The sequence below is a fragment of the Bidens hawaiensis genome, unplaced genomic scaffold, assembly GCF_021521415.1.
Source record: "Bidens hawaiensis isolate Kalapana, Puna unplaced genomic scaffold, B.hawaiensis_p1.1 tig00009570_1, whole genome shotgun sequence".
Taxonomy (NCBI): Eukaryota; Viridiplantae; Streptophyta; class Magnoliopsida; order Asterales; family Asteraceae; genus Bidens; species Bidens hawaiensis.
In genome coordinates this window covers 64,473-87,430 of record NW_027491715.1, presented here as the reverse complement: position 1 = coordinate 87,430, position 22,958 = coordinate 64,473, and the positions used below count along the sequence as shown (strand labels likewise).

The 22,958-nt window shown below is 41.1% G+C and overlaps 1 protein-coding gene across 1 annotated transcript; it reads right to left on the bottom strand.

Moving 5' to 3' along the window:
- Positions 1–13,802: 13,802 nt before the first annotated feature.
- Positions 13,803–14,696, bottom strand: LOC143532932 (chitinase CLP-like). Its single transcript, XM_077027833.1, has one exon. The coding sequence runs from the start codon at positions 14,694–14,696 to the stop codon at positions 13,803–13,805; it is 894 nt and encodes a 297-aa protein (XP_076883948.1).
- Positions 14,697–22,958: the final 8,262 nt, after the last annotated feature.

The following is a 22,958-nucleotide window of genomic DNA, read 5'->3' as shown; positions in this document are numbered from 1 at the left end:
ACTCCTTTTAAAAAAGAGTGTCGTTTTTAGTCATTTTATTTGTCCCCAACACATAAGCTAATTCAAACATTTTTTTAAATCTTCTTTTTAAAATATCATAAATTAATAAGTCCTTTCTCGCTTAAATAAGCAATCTCAAATACACCCTTAGTCTCATGGTCATAGCAGTTATGCCAATATATTCAAATCTTAATCAAACTAACTGTAATGTCCCCGAAATTCCGATCCAAAAATGACAAGTTAGTAAAACTAAAGGGGTTTAAAAATAAAAATCCAGATTTATTAAGCCATCGCGATACGCGATGGGCATAGCCAGAGAGGCCATCGCGATACGCGATGGTCCTTGATGACACATCAACACGTGTCACTCGGATGTGACACGTGGCAGACGACGCGACACGTGGCAGGCCACTTGTCAACACGTGGCAGAGGTTGGTTAAGACTGTGACACGTGTTCGCCACGTGGCGACACGTGGCACTCTCTGAGTAACACATGTCATCGCGATACGCGATGACCAAAAAGAAAGGTTCCATCGCGTATCGCGTGGGACCACTTTTCAGCTATAAATAGGAAGGCCATAACACCTTCTTTTGCACACCACCCCACTCTCTCTCTAGAAACTTTCTTTCTCTACCTCGATTTCCGTGCCACCGACCCGAAAACTATAACCTCGTAATCCGTACCATATACTGACGACACCTCGAAGTTCGTAACGTCCCTCCATATTGTTACGTTAGCGTCACGTAAGCACCGGTGGGCGGTGGCATCGAATCCCCAACCTTATAATTCCACATTATGGTTTAATGCCCCTGGCCCCCCATTATACATACATATGCATATGTATGTATTTGTGTGTGAGAGATGGAGAGAGAGGGCCCACAAAAATTACCAAAAGCGCCCATGTTCTGACAATCCTTCCTCCCCCCCCCCCAACAAACCACCAAGGACGCCCCTTGGTGTTGTTTAGCGCCCACTTTGCCCCTCCATCGCGCCCATAGCATAAAGTCTAACCATTGTCTCCTTATCTTTTTTTTTCTATGTTTTAACTAAATTTCAACTCACTATTAAAGAAAAAATAAATCCCCCCCCCCCCATGTTATCGTATTTTCAAAATAAAAACTCAAAACCCTCATAAACGTGTTTGATGATCATATGACACAAGAAAATTCAAGGAATGTTCATTAGTCATTTACGCATTTAATGACTTTATTAAAAAACTACATTTGAATCAGCCAACGTCTAAGAGTATAGCGTGTTTGCTTCATTTAAAATACACCAATGAATGATTTCATTATTCATGGAACATATTAATTTATAAGTTTTAGAAGCATATTGACTGATTTAGAGACTACCTGTTAATGACTTAGCACAAGGTTGTCAAACAGTCGATTACGACGCTCCTTTAAATATTTTCTCAAGCAATCCATTATATCTCATAAATTTTCTTACATTTTCACGCCATTCTCAGTATTTTTTTTTACCTATTTGGCTATTTATTAGGTAATTTATAAGAATCCTAACATATTATATGAAATGTGACTGGAAAAACAACTGGAAAATTTGGTAGCTAGTAAGTTATCATGACGTGTGAGATCAGTTACAAATGATTTATCATCAATTTATTAACGCCTGAAGTACGAACCCTACTTTATTTATTTAGTAAAAACAACATATAAACTTACTCTTAGGTATTCGCCTTTGGGGTCGATTGGAATGCTCTTGGAACCCCAATCCCTTGTTATAAAAGTTATTGATGTTTAATAGATTCTCTTAGCTATAGTAAATAATAAAATAACACTATATTATTAAGGGGGTGTTTGGGATTCCTTATTTTCATCAATTTATAAGTAATAAACTTTTTGAAAAATTAATAAGATGTAGGTGTTTGACAAACAATAAGGTTTTTTTAATTTTAACTTATGGAGAAGACAGAATATAAGGGTTTTGAAAAGTTAGGAATATGTAACTTATTAACTTAATGAGTTTGATTTACCTATTACACCCCTCTAACCCTCAAAACCTATTACACTCCTTTTAAAAAAGAGTGTCGTTTTTAGTCATTTTATTTGTCCCCAACACATAAGCTAATTCAAACATTTTTTTAAATCTTCTTTTTAAAATATCATAAATTAATAAGTCCTTTCTCGCTTAAATAAGCAATCTCAAATACACCCTTAGTCTCATGGTCATAGCAGTTATGCCAATATATTCAAATCTTAATCAAACTAACTGTAATGTCCCCGAAATTCCGATCCAAAAATGACAAGTTAGTAAAACTAAAGGGGTTTAAAAATAAAAATCCAGATTTATTAACCCATCGCGATACGCGATGGGCATAGCCAGAGAGGCCATCGCGATACACGATGGTCCTTGATGACACATCAACACGTGTCACTCGGATGTGACACGTGGCAGACGACGCGACACGTGGCAGGCCACTTGTCAACACGTGGCAGAGGTTGGTTAAGACTGTGACACGTGTTCGCCACGTGGCGACACGTGGCACTCTCTGAGTAACACATGTCATCGCGATACGCGATGACCAAAAAGAAAGGTTCCATCGCGTATCGCGATGGGACCACTTTTCAGCTATAAATAGGAAGGCCATAACACCTTCTTTTGCACACCACCCCACTCTCTCTCTAGAAACTTTCTCTCTCTACCTCGATTTCCGTGCCATCGACCCGAAAACTATAACCTCGTAATCCGTACCATATACTGACGACACCTCGAAGTTCGTAACGACAATCCCGACGACCGACGCATCTCGTTTTGCGTGCCGACCTCAAAAAGCGGAACGAAATCGTAAACCGTGTCGACCCGAGGCGACCCAACATTTTGCCTCGAAGTACGTGCACGACCCGGCGACTCCCGAACGTTGCCTCGATTTGCGTGCTGAGGAGTTGTTGATCAAGATTCTCAAAGTACGTGCAAGCGTCGAAGTGCTGCTCGAGAATTTAGAAAGTAATAACCTAAGCAAGGTATGGGTTCTGCCCAGACAAAATATTATTATTCCAAAGGCTTAGACCCTAGTCGGGGGTATAGCCTAGACCTTGATCAAAGTATAACAACTAAATAAAATTTCTTTATAATTAAGAAATACAAAATGGTCTAAACAAAGATTATAGTTTCTTTATGATTGAGAAACTTAAGGTTATAGTTAAGATAGTGTTTATTTATTTTTAAGAAACATAAGACTTAACAAACAAAGGTTATAGATAAATGACGTTTCTTCTTAAAGGTTATAGATCATTGACATTTCTTCTTGAAGAAGAAACGTAGCACATGGTTAGCAAATAAAGAGAAGGAATTCATATCAAACATATTTTATTCAAATAAAAGATCAATCAAGGTTTAAGCTGTCAAAACCAGACTAAAGGTCTATAGCCGGATTAAGAGACAATCCGGGTATTTACATAAACCTATTTTATTATAGGTCAATCATACAATCAATCATTCATTCATTCATTCAGAACAGACAATCACAGGTGAATACGTTAAACCTTTTTCAGTCAAGATAAACATGTTGTTTATCTTAAACAAAGACAGTCAAATAAAGATTTATGGGATTACGTGTTCCCTATTAAAATACAAGATAGAAAATAAAAACAACTCAGACCGAGTACACATGTGTCTGGATCCAAACATAATCAATGTAGTCTATCAGTCAAGGCTACGTGGCCGCAGACTAGAGGTCATAGTAAAAGTTCTCCAATGGGTGTCAACTCCCGGAGAACCGTAATTGTGTGTGTATGGCAGTGGTGCAAATCCCAGAAATAATAGACGTTTCTGCTGAGATTGTTTCATGAAAACTATCTTGTCAGTCAAAGAAAGATTTATAAAATATTTTTAGAGTCAATGATTCACCAGCATATCGCTGACGTATTTTCCCCCCAAATATTACAGGAAATAAAGTTAGCACAGGTAGCATGGAATTATAGCCAACTCATGGAGATAGATGCTCGCAAGGTAGAGATGGCTCAATATTTTAAATTATTAAAATATTGCGAACAATATTTAAACATAGTTTTATAAATAAAACAAAAGTTTGAAAATCAAACTCTTGAATGTTTATTATTCGAGAAGCTTTATATTAAATCAAATATTTTGTTATATTTTACAAATAAACTAATGTTTCAAAACATAAATTAATATTTATTATAAACTAAAGACTTCCGCTAAAACTCTGATATATTTTCAAAGCAGGTACCAACTATTGGTCACACGCCTAGGCCCTAAGTGCGGGTGTGACAGGTTGGTATCAGAGCCATCGATCTTAGCGAATTAGGTATTTAATCATACCTAGGCTTCGATCAGAAATAAGTTTATAATAAAATTAGTATCCAAGTAAGGATATCAAAGAAATAATTGAATGATAAAAAATTTAATACCAATAAAATATAACAAGTACAGATAAGATAGGAAAAACGCGCTCTTATCCCTAATATAACATCGTACAGATGTCCGATCATCAATCTAGCAAAGAATCCGTTAAGCTTCGATCCGGAAAGGGGAAAGGCTATATGGGAACATCTTTTCTCCCAATTCCTATATCTAGTGATGAAAATTCATACCAAACGGCAATGGAGGAAGATTCAGATTCGTTTGATTCTAATATCCCGCTAGCCCATATTATTCTAAATCAGCACACGTATGGAGACGTATCAAGTAGATCCAAGAAACCAATGGTGGCCAAAAGAAAAGAAATAATAACTTGTCCAAAAGAAAATCCTCATGGACAGGAATATTATTCAACAATGCAAGATCCTTACTTTGCTCATACTAAAGAAATGGATGCTGAGGAAAGGCGAAAAGAAAAAGATGAAGGAGAAAACATGAAGGGCAACAAGATCAAGAAGCTGATTATTCGATGGAAGAAATAAGGATCGTAGTAGTTGTAAACAAATGTAATTGTAATAAATGTCGTGCAATCTTGTAACAACATAAATAAGAGATATATATTTCCTCGAAATTGATAATATATCTTTTAAAAAGAATTATGTCAAGAAAAGATTGCACAAACTCTTAAGATAATTCTTCCAAGTACAATTGGAAGTAAGAGAGTAATAGCTAGAAAATAAAGGAAAGGTCCAGGTGGACAAAGTCTAAAAGATGACTAACCTGAAGACAAGGTTTGAATAAAACATGACCTAGAAAAAGAGAAGTATAGAAATTCTCGTGGTCTATTTGTACACAAGGTATGTACTAACCATTTCAATAATACACAACAAGAAAGTATTGATGCCTCTCAAAGAACCCCATCGACTATCATCGTCAAAATACTTGGAAAAATAATTATCGTTTCATACGATTATCCCAAACATCAAATTCTCAAATAAAGAATAAACAGTTAGATTAGTCACTACAAGATGTATAATTTCAAGGAAGAATAGAAAGAATTCTCTCAAAATACGATAAGCTTAATTAAACAATTCATAAACGAATCAATCTTTTGCACTAACATCAAATGTCACACATCCGTTATAAACATTCAATTATTAGTATATAAATAAAGAATTTCGCTCATACTAAGATCTTTTCTTTATTTTAAACACTGAACTACATCTTCTCTCATACTGGCCTCATGTACGGATAGTTGAGGAACACGAGCATCACTATACTCAGAAACAGTCCCATCACAGCTTGAACCAGAAAGGCATACGTAACATACCTCCAGGCGTTGGCGTAGCCGCATGGACAAAATTTGTTAACAATGGTTAGTCCAAGCCCAATGAAACTAGAAGTAACTGATAAAACGAAGATGAAGTCGGCAACCGGATTCTCAATGCGCACTAGCCATGATGAGCAAAAGAGAGCAAAGAACCATATCATCATTTGCTTCTCGGATAGTTCTGGTACCCATAACTTCCTCTCTGTAGCCACCACCGGTCTTTCCAGATCATGTTGTTCAGCACTCGTGTAGGTCCTATGGACGGATCGAACAACACAACACCAGTCTACTTGGATAAATCTCAACACTAGCTAGCGGAAATCACTAGTGAGGAACCGATATCTCGGATCTTGTTTTGTTTTGATTATTTCCGTAAGGAAAGAAGGAGAGAAAGAGAGAAAGATAGAGTTGGTAAAAGATAAGATTTTTGCTAAAGGTTAAGGACTTGCATACCATACCTCACCTTATATAGGGTGATGGTATGTCATGCAAGTTGTATCTCACTTACATTAACATGGGCCTCAATGGACTTATTTACATGGCCTTGGGCCCAATACATAAAAGATAAACCGACAAGATTACTAACATAAACAAAGTTTATACATTGATTAAATACAAAAGAATCTCTTTAGTAGCCAGCTAGGAGATGCCTTGTCCATTAAATTAGAAGAATCTCATTTGCTTTACTTCTACGCAAAACATGTTTTATGCTTTGGTGAAGTTTCATGTTTAAACTTTACACTTGATAATATTCTAAAAGGTGTTTCAAACTGTTAACAAGAATCTGGAAATATTTTATGTGTGTAATTTGTATGTAATATGCCATGTGATCATATACTTTAGTTAATTTATTATTAATTTATGTATATGGTCATGAAATATCTGGTGTTAAGTAATATTGTATTTTATGTTTGCATAAAGATTGAACTATTTTTGCATGTTATAGTAATTGGAATACTTTGCTTTGCATAAGATAAAAGTAAGGGAAAATCACGGTTACACCCTTTTAGCATCTACATCTATATATAATCAAACGAAATGAGGCATCATTGTTTCCAATCGCTTCCATTGTAAGCAAGATAGTTCGCCGGAAAATGAGTACCGGCGTCGATACACTATTGCCGCCACCGCTCACACGACCCTAAACAACCCATTCTAATAAAACGATCAACCCAATTTGGCCCATCATTCTTAAACGATTTTCATATTTAACCCATTTTGACCCATATAATTAAATTACCCAACCCAAAAGGTTTTAAATTTAACCCAAACTGATCCAATTAAATGACTTTGGGTCAGAATTGCCTTGAGGAGTGACAACAATATTGAATAAACGAGTTTAATACCTATCAGCGAAAACCGTCGCTTTGGGTTAGAAGTGGTGGCAGTGGGGGTCGTCTGAGCAGAGGTGGCAGTAGGGGTCGTGTGAGCAGATTCAACACTCTGCCCCGCAGTCGGTAAAATCATCCGGTCAGCACCGCCGTTCGCCACCTTGTTTAATTGTTTAACATCTTCATCTCCGGGTAACCCTAGGTTATATATCTAATGCTTATTAATTATGAGTCATCCGGTAATTAAATTCTAATGTGTTAATAATAATGCAAGGTTACGGTTCTTGGCGCTGCAGTCGCAATCCTGCCCGCATACATATCCATGGCCGTTTTTAACGAATCACCGGGCCCACACGACATTTTTATGAGGATCGCTTTCCATATCCTTGGCGCGATCGCATTCATTGTGAGCCTTATCTTCTTTTGTGCATTTGTTGTTGCACCGGGTAAGTATGCGTGGTGTGGCAGGAGCAGAGTGTGCATCGTATTTTGCATTGCGTTGGGGATCGAGGTCATTTCCTACATTGCCTCCCAAGTGGCAAAGGCCATAAGAGGTATGCTACTGAAACTACTTAATTTCATATGTATAGTGCTGCATATGCTTTAAGAAGGTGATATTCATGCACACATTCCATTGTTGTAACCCTCTGTATGATAAAAATGTGTTTCACCGTGTGACGTTAACAGCAGAAAACAAAACATATGTATCTGTTAACCAATCCTTATATCATGTAGTAACTAGTATCCATCAACCAAACCCCTTGGGTAGAAACTACAATAGCAAATAAGCTACTCTATAGAAATCTTACATTATGTAGAAACTATAAGTAACACGAACAGATAATACCAACACGATTTCTATATAAGTACCTAACCTAGACATACTTTAAATCATGTAACACAAACCGAATACACACCAATTTAAAGATCCCTAGCTACTTGTATAAACCGAATATCGCATCACACCAATTCCCAACATATGCCTTAAATAATAATAATAACCAATTTGTGTATGGATCCAACCCATTGGATTATTTGGACCATGGTATTATTTAACCAATTATGGCCGTGAACTGCAACGTTCTCCTCACTTCCTCAGTTCATAAATCAGAGAGTAAAGAGTTGCAGTTACCGTCTAACGATAACGGGATGTATGGTAGGTAGCATAGCTTAGCAACACATACGCATCCAAAACACAAATTTTCCTGTGCAGCACCAACGTCATCAATTCATATGCATAGTGCTACAAGCACAGTTTCTATATATATTTATCTGTGAAAGGAAAATTGGATTTTAATAATCGTAACTAAATGCTATCAGCCTAAAGTTATCTTAACTAGTGTATTCCCATTGGTTATCCCAGTTTTTAAAAAAATTGATTCTCAGTAAAATCTTCTCATTTGATCTACTTGACTTGAAAACTCATTTCTATTAGGTTAGGTATGCCATAAGTGCATTTAGTAATGAAAGTTGCACATGGTTCTATTGCCCACACAAATGTTGTACATTGTGTAGTATAAGCTTAATTGCATAACCAAATACCCTATTTCTCATATCAGTTATTGGATTATTCTTTTCTTGATAAATGTCTTTTCCTTTTTGACCCTGCAGGGGTCAACCTAGAAGGAATTTGCTTACAACCGCATGGAGTGCTAGACCCTTTTTTTTTCTGTAAAATTGTTTTTTTTTAATTATAAATAATATATATCTTTTTTAAATAAATTATATATTAATTTTTAGTATATCCCTACTTTATAGGATTTTTATATCAAATATTTGGTGAGATTAATTTTTAATTTAATGAGATGTTATAACCCGTTAAAGAATTATCTGGGTTTGATGAGACATATACCCATGAATTCGGGTCAAATGCATGAGAAGTCTCCATTTTAAAAAAATGGGAGCGACCATATTGCGACACGTAAGATTTTTATGGTTTCATTTATATATATATTATAGATAGATTCACATACTTTCTCTACTTGAATTTTCTTTACTACAGGTCTACGAACCCAATATTAAACTCAGCCAAAGGTCTATGAACCATTACCGCGCATCCGCCTTAACCACCCGACCACGCCTTTCGTTCGGTTAATCTCCCCACTCAACATATATGTATATATACTAAACGGGTGGTAGTATTGTTCATACGACCACTGGAATTAATATACTAGCTATATAATGCATATATATATATATATATAGGATCAGGATCATGAGAGAACCTTTTTGAAATTGAGAACTATGAGAACCATTTTGGAACACAAAAAACCCAAAAATAAAAAAAATCATAAAATAAAAAAAACACAAAAATCAACAAAGTATAAAAACCAAAATTCTTATTTTATCATCCCGGTTTCATAAAAAAACAAAAAAAAAAAACAAACTCGGTTTAGCTAAATTATATACACATATGTATAATATATACATATATGTATATTTACATGTTTTTTTTATACACATGTGTATAATTTAAGATAAATGATATTGTACATATGTGTATATTACGTAACTAAAGATTATATAAAATTATACATATGTGTATAATACGACGTTTTTTTTTATTTTTTTTTGTATTTTTTTTATTTTTTTAATGAAACCGGAATGAAATATAAGAATTTTGGTTTTTTTACCTTTTTAAGCTTGTTATTATTTTTTGTTTGATGACTTTTTAAATATTTTTTTAAAAGTGTTTTTAGTGGTTCAAAATGGTTCTCAAAGTTCTCAATTTGCAAAATGGTTCTTTTAAAATCCTTACCCTATATATATATAGTTGCTTGCCTTTTTTGTTTGTAAACAATCAATTCAGTATATGATTATTGGTATACGTAGTGTTATATCACCTCCTATATGGATTAAATTTTGGATCATTTTTTGTTATCGAATCATTTACTTTTGAGTTATTTTTGGATTGAAGTTGCATTTATACGAAATTATAAGGTAAACTATTCAACCGGTTGAACCTCCTGGTATAACCCGGTTCAACCGGTTGTACCGTTTTTTAGTCCAATCCGATACAAGTAAAATACCGATTTTAAAACATTGCCTTGATTTTTACCTTAATGTAAGGGAGTTAAAGTTGATTTGACATAGGTTAACGAGTGAAAACCACTCCTTTTATAGGTTAAGGGGCGTTAAAAGCAAGACGTGTTAAGATGTTAACATGTTTTAAATTTTCTACACTCACACATAATAATTTAAGAATTATATATATATATACATGTGTGTGTGTGTGTGAAAAGATCCAATACACTAATGCCTTAACGTACATTACGTACGCGAATCCATTTTTCACGAATCGATCCATGAAATCACATCCAGACATCTCGGAATCGTCAATACATATCCAATCAATCATTTGTTCACCCGAAAAAACAGTTTTGGATATGGTTAATCGATCATTTTTTCACTTTTTTCACGAAGACCGTTTTTTGAGCGTTTAAGTTTTGTGAGCGTTTTAAGTTTTTGCATTTTAGCGTCTCGCGTACCTATCATACGTTAAGGCATTATGTACAGTAACTGCACCATATATATATATATATGTGTGTGTTAATCGAGAAGTTGGAGGTCTCTCACAAAATGCTATTGTGCTACATTTACTTTCCTTTATGCTTTGTGTACAAATCGGGTTTATCTTTTGCTTTTTGACGTGTACACGCTTAACAATTTACTGTTCACACACACACGTTCTCTGCTCTTTCTCTAGCTTATTTTTTCACAGTCAGATTCCACCTAGCGTCTCTCTTAATTGGTAGGTCATGGGGGTTTATGATCCAAGCTAATTGGACGCCTTTGAGCTTCGTAAACTTGTACGATATACTTGTAGCGTGATACAATGAAATGACAAATTATTTTTTCTGTCCAATTTTGAAATACCGTTTGTATCTTCGTCCTTTAATTGTGAAATGACTATTTCGTCCATCACTTATGCTTAATAATATAATATAGATTCTCTCTATATTATTCATCGATCGTTTGATTTCACCACACCCGTCTCGATCATTTATCAAGAACAAAATCCATTCGTTTGTCGGATCTCAGGAGACATGTATCAAAGGTGATAAGGTCAAAATATCAAAATATACGAGACAGAATATTGTCTATCTTTATTAATTATATATGTTCATTATATGATACTGTAATAAACACCAAATACTACATTACCACATTATAACATTTAAATCACTACAACTAAACACACAAAAAACAACTAATTTCGTACCAAAGAGAAAATGGGCAGCAATCGGAAGAGACTAAGTGGGGGAAGACGAATGGCCTAACCTATTAGATCCACTCAACAACGATCTCTGGCAATACATCTGTTAAACATATATAACACCAAATCAGATTGAAGGCTCCTAGAATCTTGGAGAATAATTAATATAATAATTAGTTTATTATTAATGGATAAGTTAGTCTTATTTTATTTAATCCTATTTGTTTTGGATTCAAATTGTGTATTTGAGTTATTATAGGATTAGTCATGTATGGGCTCTATATAAGCCATACATTGTATCATTAAGTATTAAGTTTTTCTCGCTAGTCGTTTTCTTAATAAAAGAGTCGATCGTGTGTTGATCAAATTCTGTGTTCGTGTTTTTGATTCACCTGCCAAAAGTTTAACAAGTGGTATCAGAGCCGGTTCACCAAAACGTTCGTCGTGCGTGTTCATCGATCGTGGTCCTGCTTTGGAGTGTTACTCGGTTGATTGCTTCCAGCGATTAATCGGTTGTGGATCGAAGAACAAACCGGTGAAGAGAAGTAAGAAACAGATCCGTTAGTCATGTCAGAATTCCAAGGTCTTGGTGCGGTGAAAAAGTTGAACAACTTGAATTACAACACGTAGTCTACCTGTATGAGTTCGTTTCTACAGGGTTCGGATCTATGGGAGGTTGTCAACGATGCAAGCACGGTGGAAACTAGAATTGATACTAACGGGGCGATTCACAAGTGGAGAGTTAAAATCGGACGAGCTATGTTCATCCTAAAGACAACGGTGGAGGATGAATTGTTGGAGCACATCCGAGATCTCGTAACACCGAAACAAGCATGGGACGCATTGGCCGCTTTGTTCTCGAAAAAGAACGATGCCAAGTTGCAACTACTTGAGAATGAGTTACTTTCTGTAAGTCAAAAAGAACTCACGATTTCTCAATATTTTCATAAAGTTAAAACGTTGTGTCGGGAAATTGGTGAACTCGACCAAGAAGCAAGAATCAGTGAGGCACGAATGAAAAGGATAATCGTTCATGGTCTTAGGCCTGAATATAGAAGTTATGTTGCAGCCATACAAGGGTGGCCTACACAACCCACCCTTGTTGAGTTTGAAAACCTGTTATCAGCTCAAGAAGGTTTGGCAAAGCAATTGGCAGACGCCTCAATTGTCGATCAAGTCAAGAAAGAAGATTCGACATTGTATGCCGAACGTGGTAAAAGTAAGGTGCGGTTTAACAGAAGCTCGAATCAAAAGGGTTACGATAATGATCGATTCAAAAAGCAAGGGTTCCATAAGAATAAGAAAGAATCAAGTAGTCACAGTTTGTCAAGCGATAAGAAAAGGAATCAACTCTAAAGAAGATTTATCGGACGAAGAGAACTGTGAAAAGGAATCAAGGTACCGACCGAATTGGTTTCCATATAGGTGCTATAACTGTGGACGTAGGGGTCATATGGCTCGGGATTGCCCATCCAAGCCGAAGGAGGAAGGCAACGTTGTTGAAGTCAAAGAAGAAGAAGGTTGGGATGTTGAGGCGTATGTCGCCCAAGAAGTTGATATCGTTGCGTTTACGGCTATCATTGAAACTGTTGTTGATAACACGGCTGTGGAAGGAGATAGGATAGTTACCGGCGATGGTACGACGCCGGGGGATGAGGCATCGATTGTTAACGATGTAATGGTGGCCGAAAGTAATGCAACAGTCATTAACGATACCGGTGTCGTGGACTTGGTTGCGGGTGATCCGGTAGTTGATAGTGATGATACGGTGACCGGAGAAGATGCACCGGTCGTTAATGGTGGTCCGACGATGAATATGCAGTTAATGTTTCGGTTGTGGAGATTGAAACCACCATGACGTTGAATTTAGAGCAAGATTTAAATTTCGGGTCTTGGATGCCACTAGATTCAAATGTTGACGATGAATTTGAGTATAGGGAATTGATCATGCATGAAAAATTAGGTCGTGATGTTCCTTTGGAAAGTTTGGCATGAGTTTTGGAATGAATCAATGTTAGAGATTGAAGGGTGTTTACATATTGAAAAGACGGTAGATAAATGGGGGAAGAATGAAAAACGTGATGAGCACCATGGTGCAGGTCAAGCTGAGAAATGGTCTCATAAGTGGTGCACCACAAAGCTAGATGTTGGTCATGCTCATGTTTGGCATGAAAAGGTGGCCAATGAGATGGAAGTTGCATGCAGGTTATGCATACACGCATGATGCATGAGAAAGATGATAAATCAAGTGGGTATGCAAGTGTTGGGTTGTTGTGTGCTAATGATGAGTTTGTCAACTCTGTTTATATACAAGTAACAGTGAGTACTATTGATGGTTGTAGAATAATTAGAGATAGTTTGGTCGGTGGTGCATATCAAACCCAATAAACGGAAGAGTAAAGGTTTGTGTAACCGTGAAATTAATTGGGTGAACACACGTAAAGAAAGCCGTCCAAAAGTTAATGTTGAAGAGCTAAGATTACTTTTGGGGATTAGAGACCTCCTAACCACACCTTGAAATTAATTTGTAACCATTAAAAACCTCCTAACCACACCTTTAAAAATGTCTGTTCTAAGAGTGGTTTACGGGTCCATTGTACTAAGCTTCGTAGTGGTATTCGTTGGAATGGTGATAGATTTCTTTTTTATTATAATGCTATTGACCTTGATAAAGTACCCGAAAGAATCTTTATGCTTTAACAACGGAGTATAAGAAAGATAGCTCCTAACATCGACGTTGGATTGGGGAAGAAGGTAATAGGGACCGGATCCAATGAATAGAACCCCATTGGCAGACGGATTGCTTGGAATACATAGAGCTAATGTGTTTTTAAGAGGTTCAAAGAAAGCCGGATAGGCGTAAATCGACGAAGAAAATGCCATGACACCAGAAACATTTGCGGGAAATGATGCAAGTGATGAAGAAGGAGCACATGCCGCAAAAGGATACGCACCTAAGTAACTTTCAAAAGGATTTCTACCATCACTTGTAGTCACTGTGAAACCGTCGTAGTTGAGAAGGGCTTGGTCACACGAACCAATCATGGGGTTTACCACATTGACTGGGCACGTACAAAATCCCCAACCAGGTAACGTCGAGCTGTTGGTTTCTGGAGAGCAGGACGGGTTCATATAGGAGTACGAAGCTCGCACTTGTGTGCATTCAAATTCTTCACAGGAAGCAGGACCTCTGCAAAGCTTGTTGCTTGGACAACTGCCTGGATATATGTTCCATTGCACGATGCAATCGTACCATGTGAAGGGAGCATCAATGTCTATAAGGAAGTTTGAAGGCCAGTATTGCATGTTTACATAGGATGTCATGATCTGAACACTATACATTGGCTTAGCGGCATCCGTATGCTTGTTAACCGCAGCTACTACGGACGTGTATGGTCGAACATAAACAGCAATAGCTTCATGCTCTTGCGAGATGATGGCTAGAACGATAACGAGTAGTTGTAGAAGAAAAGGCATAATTTGGATATGTGGTCATTGAAAGAGCATCCAACATATTTATATAGTGAAGAAACACTAATCAACCCCGATCAGATTACAGGTAATCTGGGGGCCAGGTAATGTTTCCCACGAAGGTTAGGTCCAGCAGAGTAGGTTGTACTTCCGGGAACCTGCAAAACAGACACCGTAAGCTCGTCACTGAGAAGGGGGGGTTCCTCCTTGTGACCACCCTCCGGCGTGAGAATCAGTCTATATTGCTCTTTGAATATAAAAGTATGTGAATACTATTAGAGCAGTTATCAAGTAAGTTATACGAGATAGTAGATGATCTTACCATTCCAAGATATTGGAGTATTTATAGCCGAAGGTAGGTTTTCTAGAAGGTACAGCCGGCTGAATAGTATTCCTGTTCAACCAACAGTGGATTACGCACAGGCCATACTGGTTGGTGGGTAGGTTACAGCCAACAGTAATAAAGTCGGCTGCACTATTCCACCAACTGTAGACCATGCACGTCCTACTGACTGTGGATTGTACGCAGGCCATGCTGGTTGGTGAATAGGTTACGGCCAACAGTAATACTATTCCACCAACTGTAGGCTGCGCCTGCTCCACAGTGAGAGTTGGTGAGTAGGCAGCGGCTAATAGTGACAAACAGTACTAGAGGGTGCTCCTCCTCGCGCTGTTGTCGGTGAGCTGTCACCCTGTGATTGGCTCATGGGCTGTTCTGGTCAGATCGTCTGTCCTATCCATACCTTGGTAGGTATGGTACAAAAGATCTTTCAGAATCAGACTGGCTCATTTGGGCGGGATTGTTCCCGCCTTGCTCATGCCTTCACGTGACTGCTGAAGTAGCTAATCTTGTACGTGTAGCCTTGCTGTCTGCGGGTAGCCTTCCCTGATGGCTTGTATCCGCAACTGCGGGAACAGGCGGGGTACTTCACCATTGGGAGGCTTTCCCTACGTGTACAGCTTGCGTACTGCGCGTAAGATTCTATGAGCATGGTGGGTCCTGCGGGAGCAGATGGCCTTTGCGCAGACAACCCTGTTCAAGGTGAGTCTTGCGGGACCAACTGGTCTCTGCTGGGACCTACCTCTTCAAGTCCCCCCAGTCCAATGTTCTTCTCATGCGTGTTTAATAAAGTGAGGTGAACTTTTGGACTTAAGCAAAGGGTTTTGAAAAGGGTTTTGTAAGGTTTTCCATGGGAAGTCCTTGTCACTTGCAGAAATGCCCGAGTTTCCTGCTTGGTCTCTGGGTATGATGCGGGTAGGTCTGTAACCTCCTCGCAAGTCAGGAGCGTTGAGTCCCAGTTGTATGTATTTTCCATGAGGTTTTGGTAGTTTTGAACATAGTGATCAATTATGTTAAGACCACCAATTCCATCTTGGAGCTTCAAACAACGTAGTTCTCGACGTTCCCGCTATGCGGGGATGTTACTTCCGTTTCCGCAAGCATTGCCCAGAAGATCCTTCTTGGTTTCAATTCCCAGCGGAGCGCTAGGTATGTGAAGGGTTTTGCCTTAACACTGTACCTGCGCTCGTTTTACGGTTACTTTACTTCCAAGGTATTCCTGGCGTCAATTCCCTGCGGGTGCTAGGTATGTGAAGGGTTTTGCCTTTACACTGTACCCGCACCCGTCTTATAGTTGGTTGCCGGGGTACTTGGCTTCAATTCTCTGCGGGTGCTAGGTATGTGAAGGGTTCTGCCTTAACACTGTACCCGCAGCCGTCTTACGGTTACTTGTTTACCAAGGTTTTCTTGGCTTCAATTCCCTGCGGGTGCTAGGTATGTGAAGGGTTTTGCCTTAACACTGTACCCGCAGCCGTCTTACGGTTACTTGTTTACCAAGGTTTTCTTGGCTTCAATTCCCTGCGGGTGCTAGGTATGTGAAGGGTTTTGCCTTAACACTGTACCCGCAGCCGTCTTACGGTTACTTGTTTACCAAGGTTTTCTTGGCTTCAATTCCCTGCGGGTGCTAGGTATGTGAAGGGTTTTGCCTTAACACTGTACCCGCAGCCGTCTTACGGTTACTTGTTTGCCAAGGGGTAAGGGATATTTTCCCGCTTACTTTTTAATATTTTCGAATTTTGAATTTTGAAATTCGAAGAGTTGGTGAAAAGATAAGAACAGTCCAAACCTCTGAAACGTCGTGCGACAGTTTCTTCTGACTGTGTCAGGACGTGCAGGAAGTTATGGTGACGTGACAGAACATGGTCATTCCAGTCGTTTTTTCAGGCGCGTGGGCGTGATTTTTCAGGCGCGTGGCCGCGAAATTACTGGCACACGTCTTTTCAACAGCTGTTGCCAGCCTGCTTTTTGCCACGTGTCATAGTTTCATTGCACCTTTGATTTCTCTCTCCTCCGCATTAAATTCACCGCATTAATTGCGATTACTATATAAAGGGGGAGAGAGTTATCTGTAATTCACACTTTCACCTTTCTTCTTCTTCTTAGTGATTTCCGGCAAATACTCCCCTTTTCAGGCAAGCATTTTCCCGAAATCACTTTCTTCTTTCCACCATGTCTTCTCATGATACTGATGATCAGAAGACTGCTGGCGAGTGCCAGTGTTCTCTTCCTGTCGATCTGTACCAGTATATCGTCAGGAAGTTCATGCTCGAGTCTCTCGAGCCTGAGTTTCCTGAACCCCACCATACTGTGTACGATGCCCCTAGTGGCAAGATCGGGGTTTATGCTGCATTCTTTGTCTACGGAAACCTTAGGTTTCCGTTGACAAAGTTTGTGTACCGTGTCCTGGAGAGGCACGGTGTGCACCTGACAGAGGTGCACCCCATGGCCATTGCCAAGGTCCGGCACTTTGAGTGGGTGTGCCGGATACTGGGCCTTGAGCCCTTTGTTGACCGTCTGATGACCTTCTACACTTGGAGGTGCATCCAGGGGTGGTACACTCTTACAACCCGTATAAAGGGTTTAAAGATTTGTACCACCGAGCGGAGTCTTCGCTCATGGAGAAGAGAGTTCTTCTTCATATCCGCTCGCGCCGTCCCCATCGCCATGAAGTTTAAGAATGGCCAGGCGCTTCCGAACCTTCCCGCCCTTAACTACGAGGAGGCGGAATGGTTTTCGAAGATATCCCGGGTCCAATCCCCGGTTTTCCGTTTTCCGGAGTCGGCGATGGTGATGCTGGGGATGAGCCGGGTGTGGAAGGCGGCGAATGCGGATAAGGTTCCGATCGTCCTTGAATATGGTTCGAACTCTACCCCTTATGGTATGTCTTGTTTCTTTTTTGCTGACTGCGATTTTTTCTAACTTTCTTGTTGATTTCAGAGGGTAACGATCTTCAGTCGCTCCTGAATCCGCGGGAGGAAGATGGTCCTGCGCGGATGGGTACTCGTGCTCTGGACGAGAACGAGTTGCCCATCCTCGAGCAGACTGCGGGTCGGTTCGTGGAGGTTTACCCGCCAGGCCAAGAGATCCTGAGCCACCGACGGCCAGGTAAGCCTATCTTCTACCCTGAACCTCTCAAAGCTGTGCCTGCTGCTGGAGTTCATGACATTTCTTCTTCTGAGGAATCCGCAGAAGGTCCTCTACTGGTGCGGAAGAGAAAGGCTGCCGTCGCGAAGGGCAAGGAGAAGGTGGCCTCTACGGCCGACCCGGTAGTCCTATCTGACTCGGAGTCAGATAATGCAGAGGTGGCGGGGAAGCCCGGTGGTGAAGAGACCACCGCTCCGGAGGCTGCAGGTGTCACCTCCGAGGAGGCAGCGGCAACGACGGTTACCGGTGTCAAGAGGCCGGCTCCATCGGGTTCGCCCCCGCTCGTCCGTGCGTTCAAGCTCAAGAAACCCCGTAAGTGCCCCCATAATTCTTGTCTAGATTTGTTGTTTAAAATAAATTTTTCTAACACTTTTGCTTATGTAGGTGTGGATGTTGACGCATTCCAGGGTGGAGTTGGAGCAAGTATTCCCCCGCCAATGACGGTAGGCTCGGTCAGCCTTCCCGAGGCATCGACCCAGGCGTCTACGCCTGCTTCCGCTGGTTCCAGCCTTCCTGAGGCTGTTCCAGCTGAGAAGGTGTCTCCGCCGGCCGTGAGTGCAATTTTTACAGCATCTTTCACGGAGCCGGCGGTTACTGTTGCTGAGGAGGTGGCGCCAACCATGGCTACCACAGCGGCTGCCACTATACCTGCGCCACCGGCACCGACGGCCGGACCTTCAGGTATGCGCCAGGCTTCCCGCCGATCTATGCCACCTTCCCGTCTGCCTGACCTGTTGGACGGATTTCCTTTAGGTTCAGGTGATGGGTTTGGCGGCTATCGGCCTGTTATTGACCCTACAGGTACGTAGGGTTCTTTTTCCTTTACATACTTTTATCATCTTTTCCTAACTGCCTTTGTTTCTTTTGCAGTGTCGGATTCCAATGAAGTGTATGTTCCAAGATGGAACATACGCCGAGGAACAACCCTTCGCACCCCTGTGGAGTGCGTGGACTGGGCTCGCCACGCTGCTCCTCCTGGTGCGTTGGGGGAAGCCATGGCTAGCTACCAAGAGGGTAGGCTAACCAATGAGCTTCGGGTTCTCCAGGCCCGAACGCAGCCCCGCGTCGAGCTGCTTTGTCGTGAAAACGACAAGTTAAAAGCAGCTCGCGCCAAAGATATATCTGAAGCGCGGGCTCTTCGGGAGGAGAACCGGCAGTTGGCCGCTGCCGCAGCCGAGAAGGAGAAGGCATTCAAGGCCCTTGAGGTTGAAGTCCAGGCGCGACTCGAGGCCCGCTCCAAGGCTGCCCAAGCTGTGAATGAACAGCTTCGGCTGGCCAAGGAGACTGCGCGAAACTCAACTGAGAGGGCTGCCAAGGCTGAAGCTGTTGCTGAGCCACTTCGCGAAGAGAATGAGCAGCTTAAATGCAAATTAAAGGCTCTTCAGCATGCTCATGACGCCTTGGCAATGGAAGATGCCAAGAAGCTGCAGGAGATCCTTGACCAGAGGGGGGTGCTTGACCGTACTGAAAGGAAACTCAAAAGCGTCGAAGAAGCTGCCGCCAAGGAAGTTCAACTTGCCAACCTTGATAAAAGCGGAGCCGAACGTGCTTGTAAAGAAAGTCAAGCTACCCTCCAATGGTTGCTTCGAGAAGCGTTGCCTCAGGTATCCTCTTTTTCTTTACGCTTTCTGTTCGTAATTAGAAAATGTTCTAACTTTATTCTTTTGTAGGTTGTGCGTCAGGTCCTTTCAGAGACCTCTTATGACGATGCGATGAGCGCAGCCCTCAACGCTTCTCATGAGGATGGGCAGAAGACTGGCTTCCTGCTTGGTCTAGGGTTTGCTGAGAGAGGCTTTCCGCCCTCCAACTTCCCTTTATTCAATGTTAACACTGAAGCTGCTTATGACCAAGCTGTGAACCAGTACGCTGCCTTCCCGCATCCAGTGGTGGAGAAGGTGAATGAAGCTGCTGCTGCTGATGATGGGCTAAACATCCTTAAGGCTTTCCTTGGGCAGCCGCGCTCTGATGGTGCTGGCCCAAGCGGAGGTGGCCCTGAAGCCTGATCCTGAAGATCCCTTCCCGCTGGTAGGATAGACTTATCTTTGTATAGATTTCTTTTAGGCGGGTAGTTACCCAGCCATTCTTGTAAATGATTGTGAAATATTAATCTCTTTGCGTATAAGATTGTTATTTCCTTCCTTGGGTTCTTTGCTTTATAAACTTATGACTTGCATACTTAGTTTAAATTAGCAATTTCCCAAGTGTTTAGAATAAGATCCTTTGAACGTGGTTGATGATGGGCTAAAGTTTCGCCTCCTCCTTCGTGATTGTGCGGGTAAAACCGTCACTTGCACTTGGTAGGATGGCTAACCTTTACCCTCTATCTGACCTGCGTGTAGGTTTTTCAAAATTTCTAAGGCATTAAGTTAAACCTTTGAACGTGGTTGATAATGGACTAAAGTTTTTGCTCCCTCTTTCGTGATTGTGCGGGTGTAACCGTCACTTGCACTTAGAAGGATGGCTTTAACTTTAGACCTATATCTGACCTGCGTGTAGGTTTTTCTTATCCTTTTAAGTGTTCATAAGTTAACCTTTTAACGTGGTAGATGGTAAGTTAAGTTTGGCTTCCTTGAATGTGATTGTGCGGGTAAGACCGTCACTTGCACTTACAAGGATGGCTAAACTTTACCTACATCTGACCTGCGTGTAGGTTTTCCTTAGAACTTTTTTAACATTTTGGCGTTGTGTTTATGCGGGTATTGCCGCCTTCCACACGCAACTACTTCTTCCTGTAAGGGAAGTTCATAGGTTACAAGCTATCAATACATCATGAAAGGAGAATCATTTCCATTAGAAGTGGCTCTAGGCCTTTTCTTTACAAGTTGGAATTGATCTACATATAACATTTGCGTAATTGAGCTCCATTCCATGTTCTAGGGATGGGAGTGCCATCGAGCCTTTCGAGCCGGTACGCGCCCTTTCCCAGAACCTCTTTGATAATGTATGGCCCCTCCCAAATCGGGGCCAACTTTCCTGGGCGTTGTTGGTTCGAAGCCTCGTTGTTACGCAGTATGTAGTCTCCTTCCTTGAAGTTGCAGAGTTTTACCCGCGTGTTGTAGTATTTTTGCATTTGTCGTTTGTAGTTTTCTTCACGCACGGCGGCTAAGTCTCTGCGCTCTTCGGCTAGCATAAGGTCTAACCGTCTTTCCGCATCATTGTCTTCTGGTTGGATTAAGACCCTTGGTGAGGGTAAACCGATTTCGACTGGGATCATGGCTTCAGTGCCATAAGTGAGACTGAACGGGGTTTCTCCCGTACTGGTCTTCTTCAGCGTTCTGTTTGCCCAAAGGACGTGTGGAAGTTCGTCCACCCAACCGGATCTATGTTCCAAGAGTCTTTTCTTTATGCCTTCGACGATGCTCTTATTTGCTCTTTCCACCTCACCGTTACCTTGCGGGTGTGCCACTGAGGTAAAGGTGTGGGTGATTTGAAGTTCTTTCAGCCACTGCTGCAGCTTCTTGTCAGCAAAGTTGGTGCCATTGTCGCTTACCAAATTCTGTGGAAGTCCAAAACGACAAATAATAAATTCCCAAATAAATTTTTTGATATGCTTTGCGGTTGTTTGGGCTAAAGGTTTCGCTTCTATCCATTTGGTGAAGTAGTCAATGGCTACCACTAGGAACTGAACATTCCCAGCTGCTGTTGGAAATGGGCCTGTCACGTCGATGGCCCACTTCTGAAATGGCCACGAGGAAGTGACAGGAACAAGATCATTTTTCGGGCGATGCGTGTTGGGTGCGTAAAGCTGGCAAGATCTGCATTTTCTGATGTATGCCAACGCGTCCATATGCATCCCCGGCCAGAAGTATCCTGCGTTGTTTAGCTTGGCTACCACAGCGCGGGGGCCTGCGTGTACTCCACAGATGCCTTCGTGAACCTCCCTCAGGAGGTAGTCAGCATCTTGGTTGTCCACGCATCTTAACAACGGGCCAAGAAAGTTACGTCTGTAAAGGGTGTCATTGACCAGCTGATAATTTAGTGCTTTACAGCGTAGTTTTCTTGCCTGTGACTTCGACTCTGGTAACGTTCCTGCTTCAAGGTATTTTATTATTGGGGTCATCCATGTTTCTGTACCGGTTTGGATGACACAAATTTCCTTGTGCGGGACTGACGGTGTTTCGAGGAGTTCCACGCGGATGTCCTTACCCAAGTGGGTGAAGGCCAGTGATGCAAGCTTGCTTAACGCATCCGCAGATTTGTTTTCGCTGCGCTTGACATGTATCACTTTACAATCATTAAAATCGCGCATGATGGCTTTGGCCTGGGCAAGGTACAGGGCCATTGTGTCATTTACAGCCGTGTACGTCCCGTTTATTTGGTTTGCCACTAGCATGGAATCTACATGGGCTTCCAAATTTTTTACACCCATTTTACGCGCAATCCTCAATCCGGCCAGGAATGCTTCATATTCAGCTTCGTTATTCGTACTTGGGAAATCCAGCCGAATAGCATAAGTATATTCCTGGCCTGCTGGGTTTGTTAATTTTAACCCTGCGCCTGAACCCTCGTTACTAGCTGCTCCATCAGTATAGAGTCGCCAGACCTCATCGATTTCGTGTGCTGGGGAGGGTTGAACCTCCTCCTGGCACTCTTTCTCCCGCGCAGCGGGGACTTCGGCAATAAAATCAGCCAGGACCTGGCCTTTAATGGCTGGTCTCGGCTTGTATTGAATCGCATATTCTCCCAATTCAATTGCCCATTTGGCTAGGCGTCCCGATAACTCGGGTTTGCCTAGAACATTTGAGAGTTTGAAGTTGGTGAGAATAGTGATTGGGTGACCCTGG

What these genes read in the sequence shown, in the direction of transcription:
- LOC143532932 (XM_077027833.1), bottom strand. Translation starts at nt 14,696, where the DNA reads ATGCCTTTTCTTCTACAACTACTCGTTATCGTTCTAGCCATCATCTCG.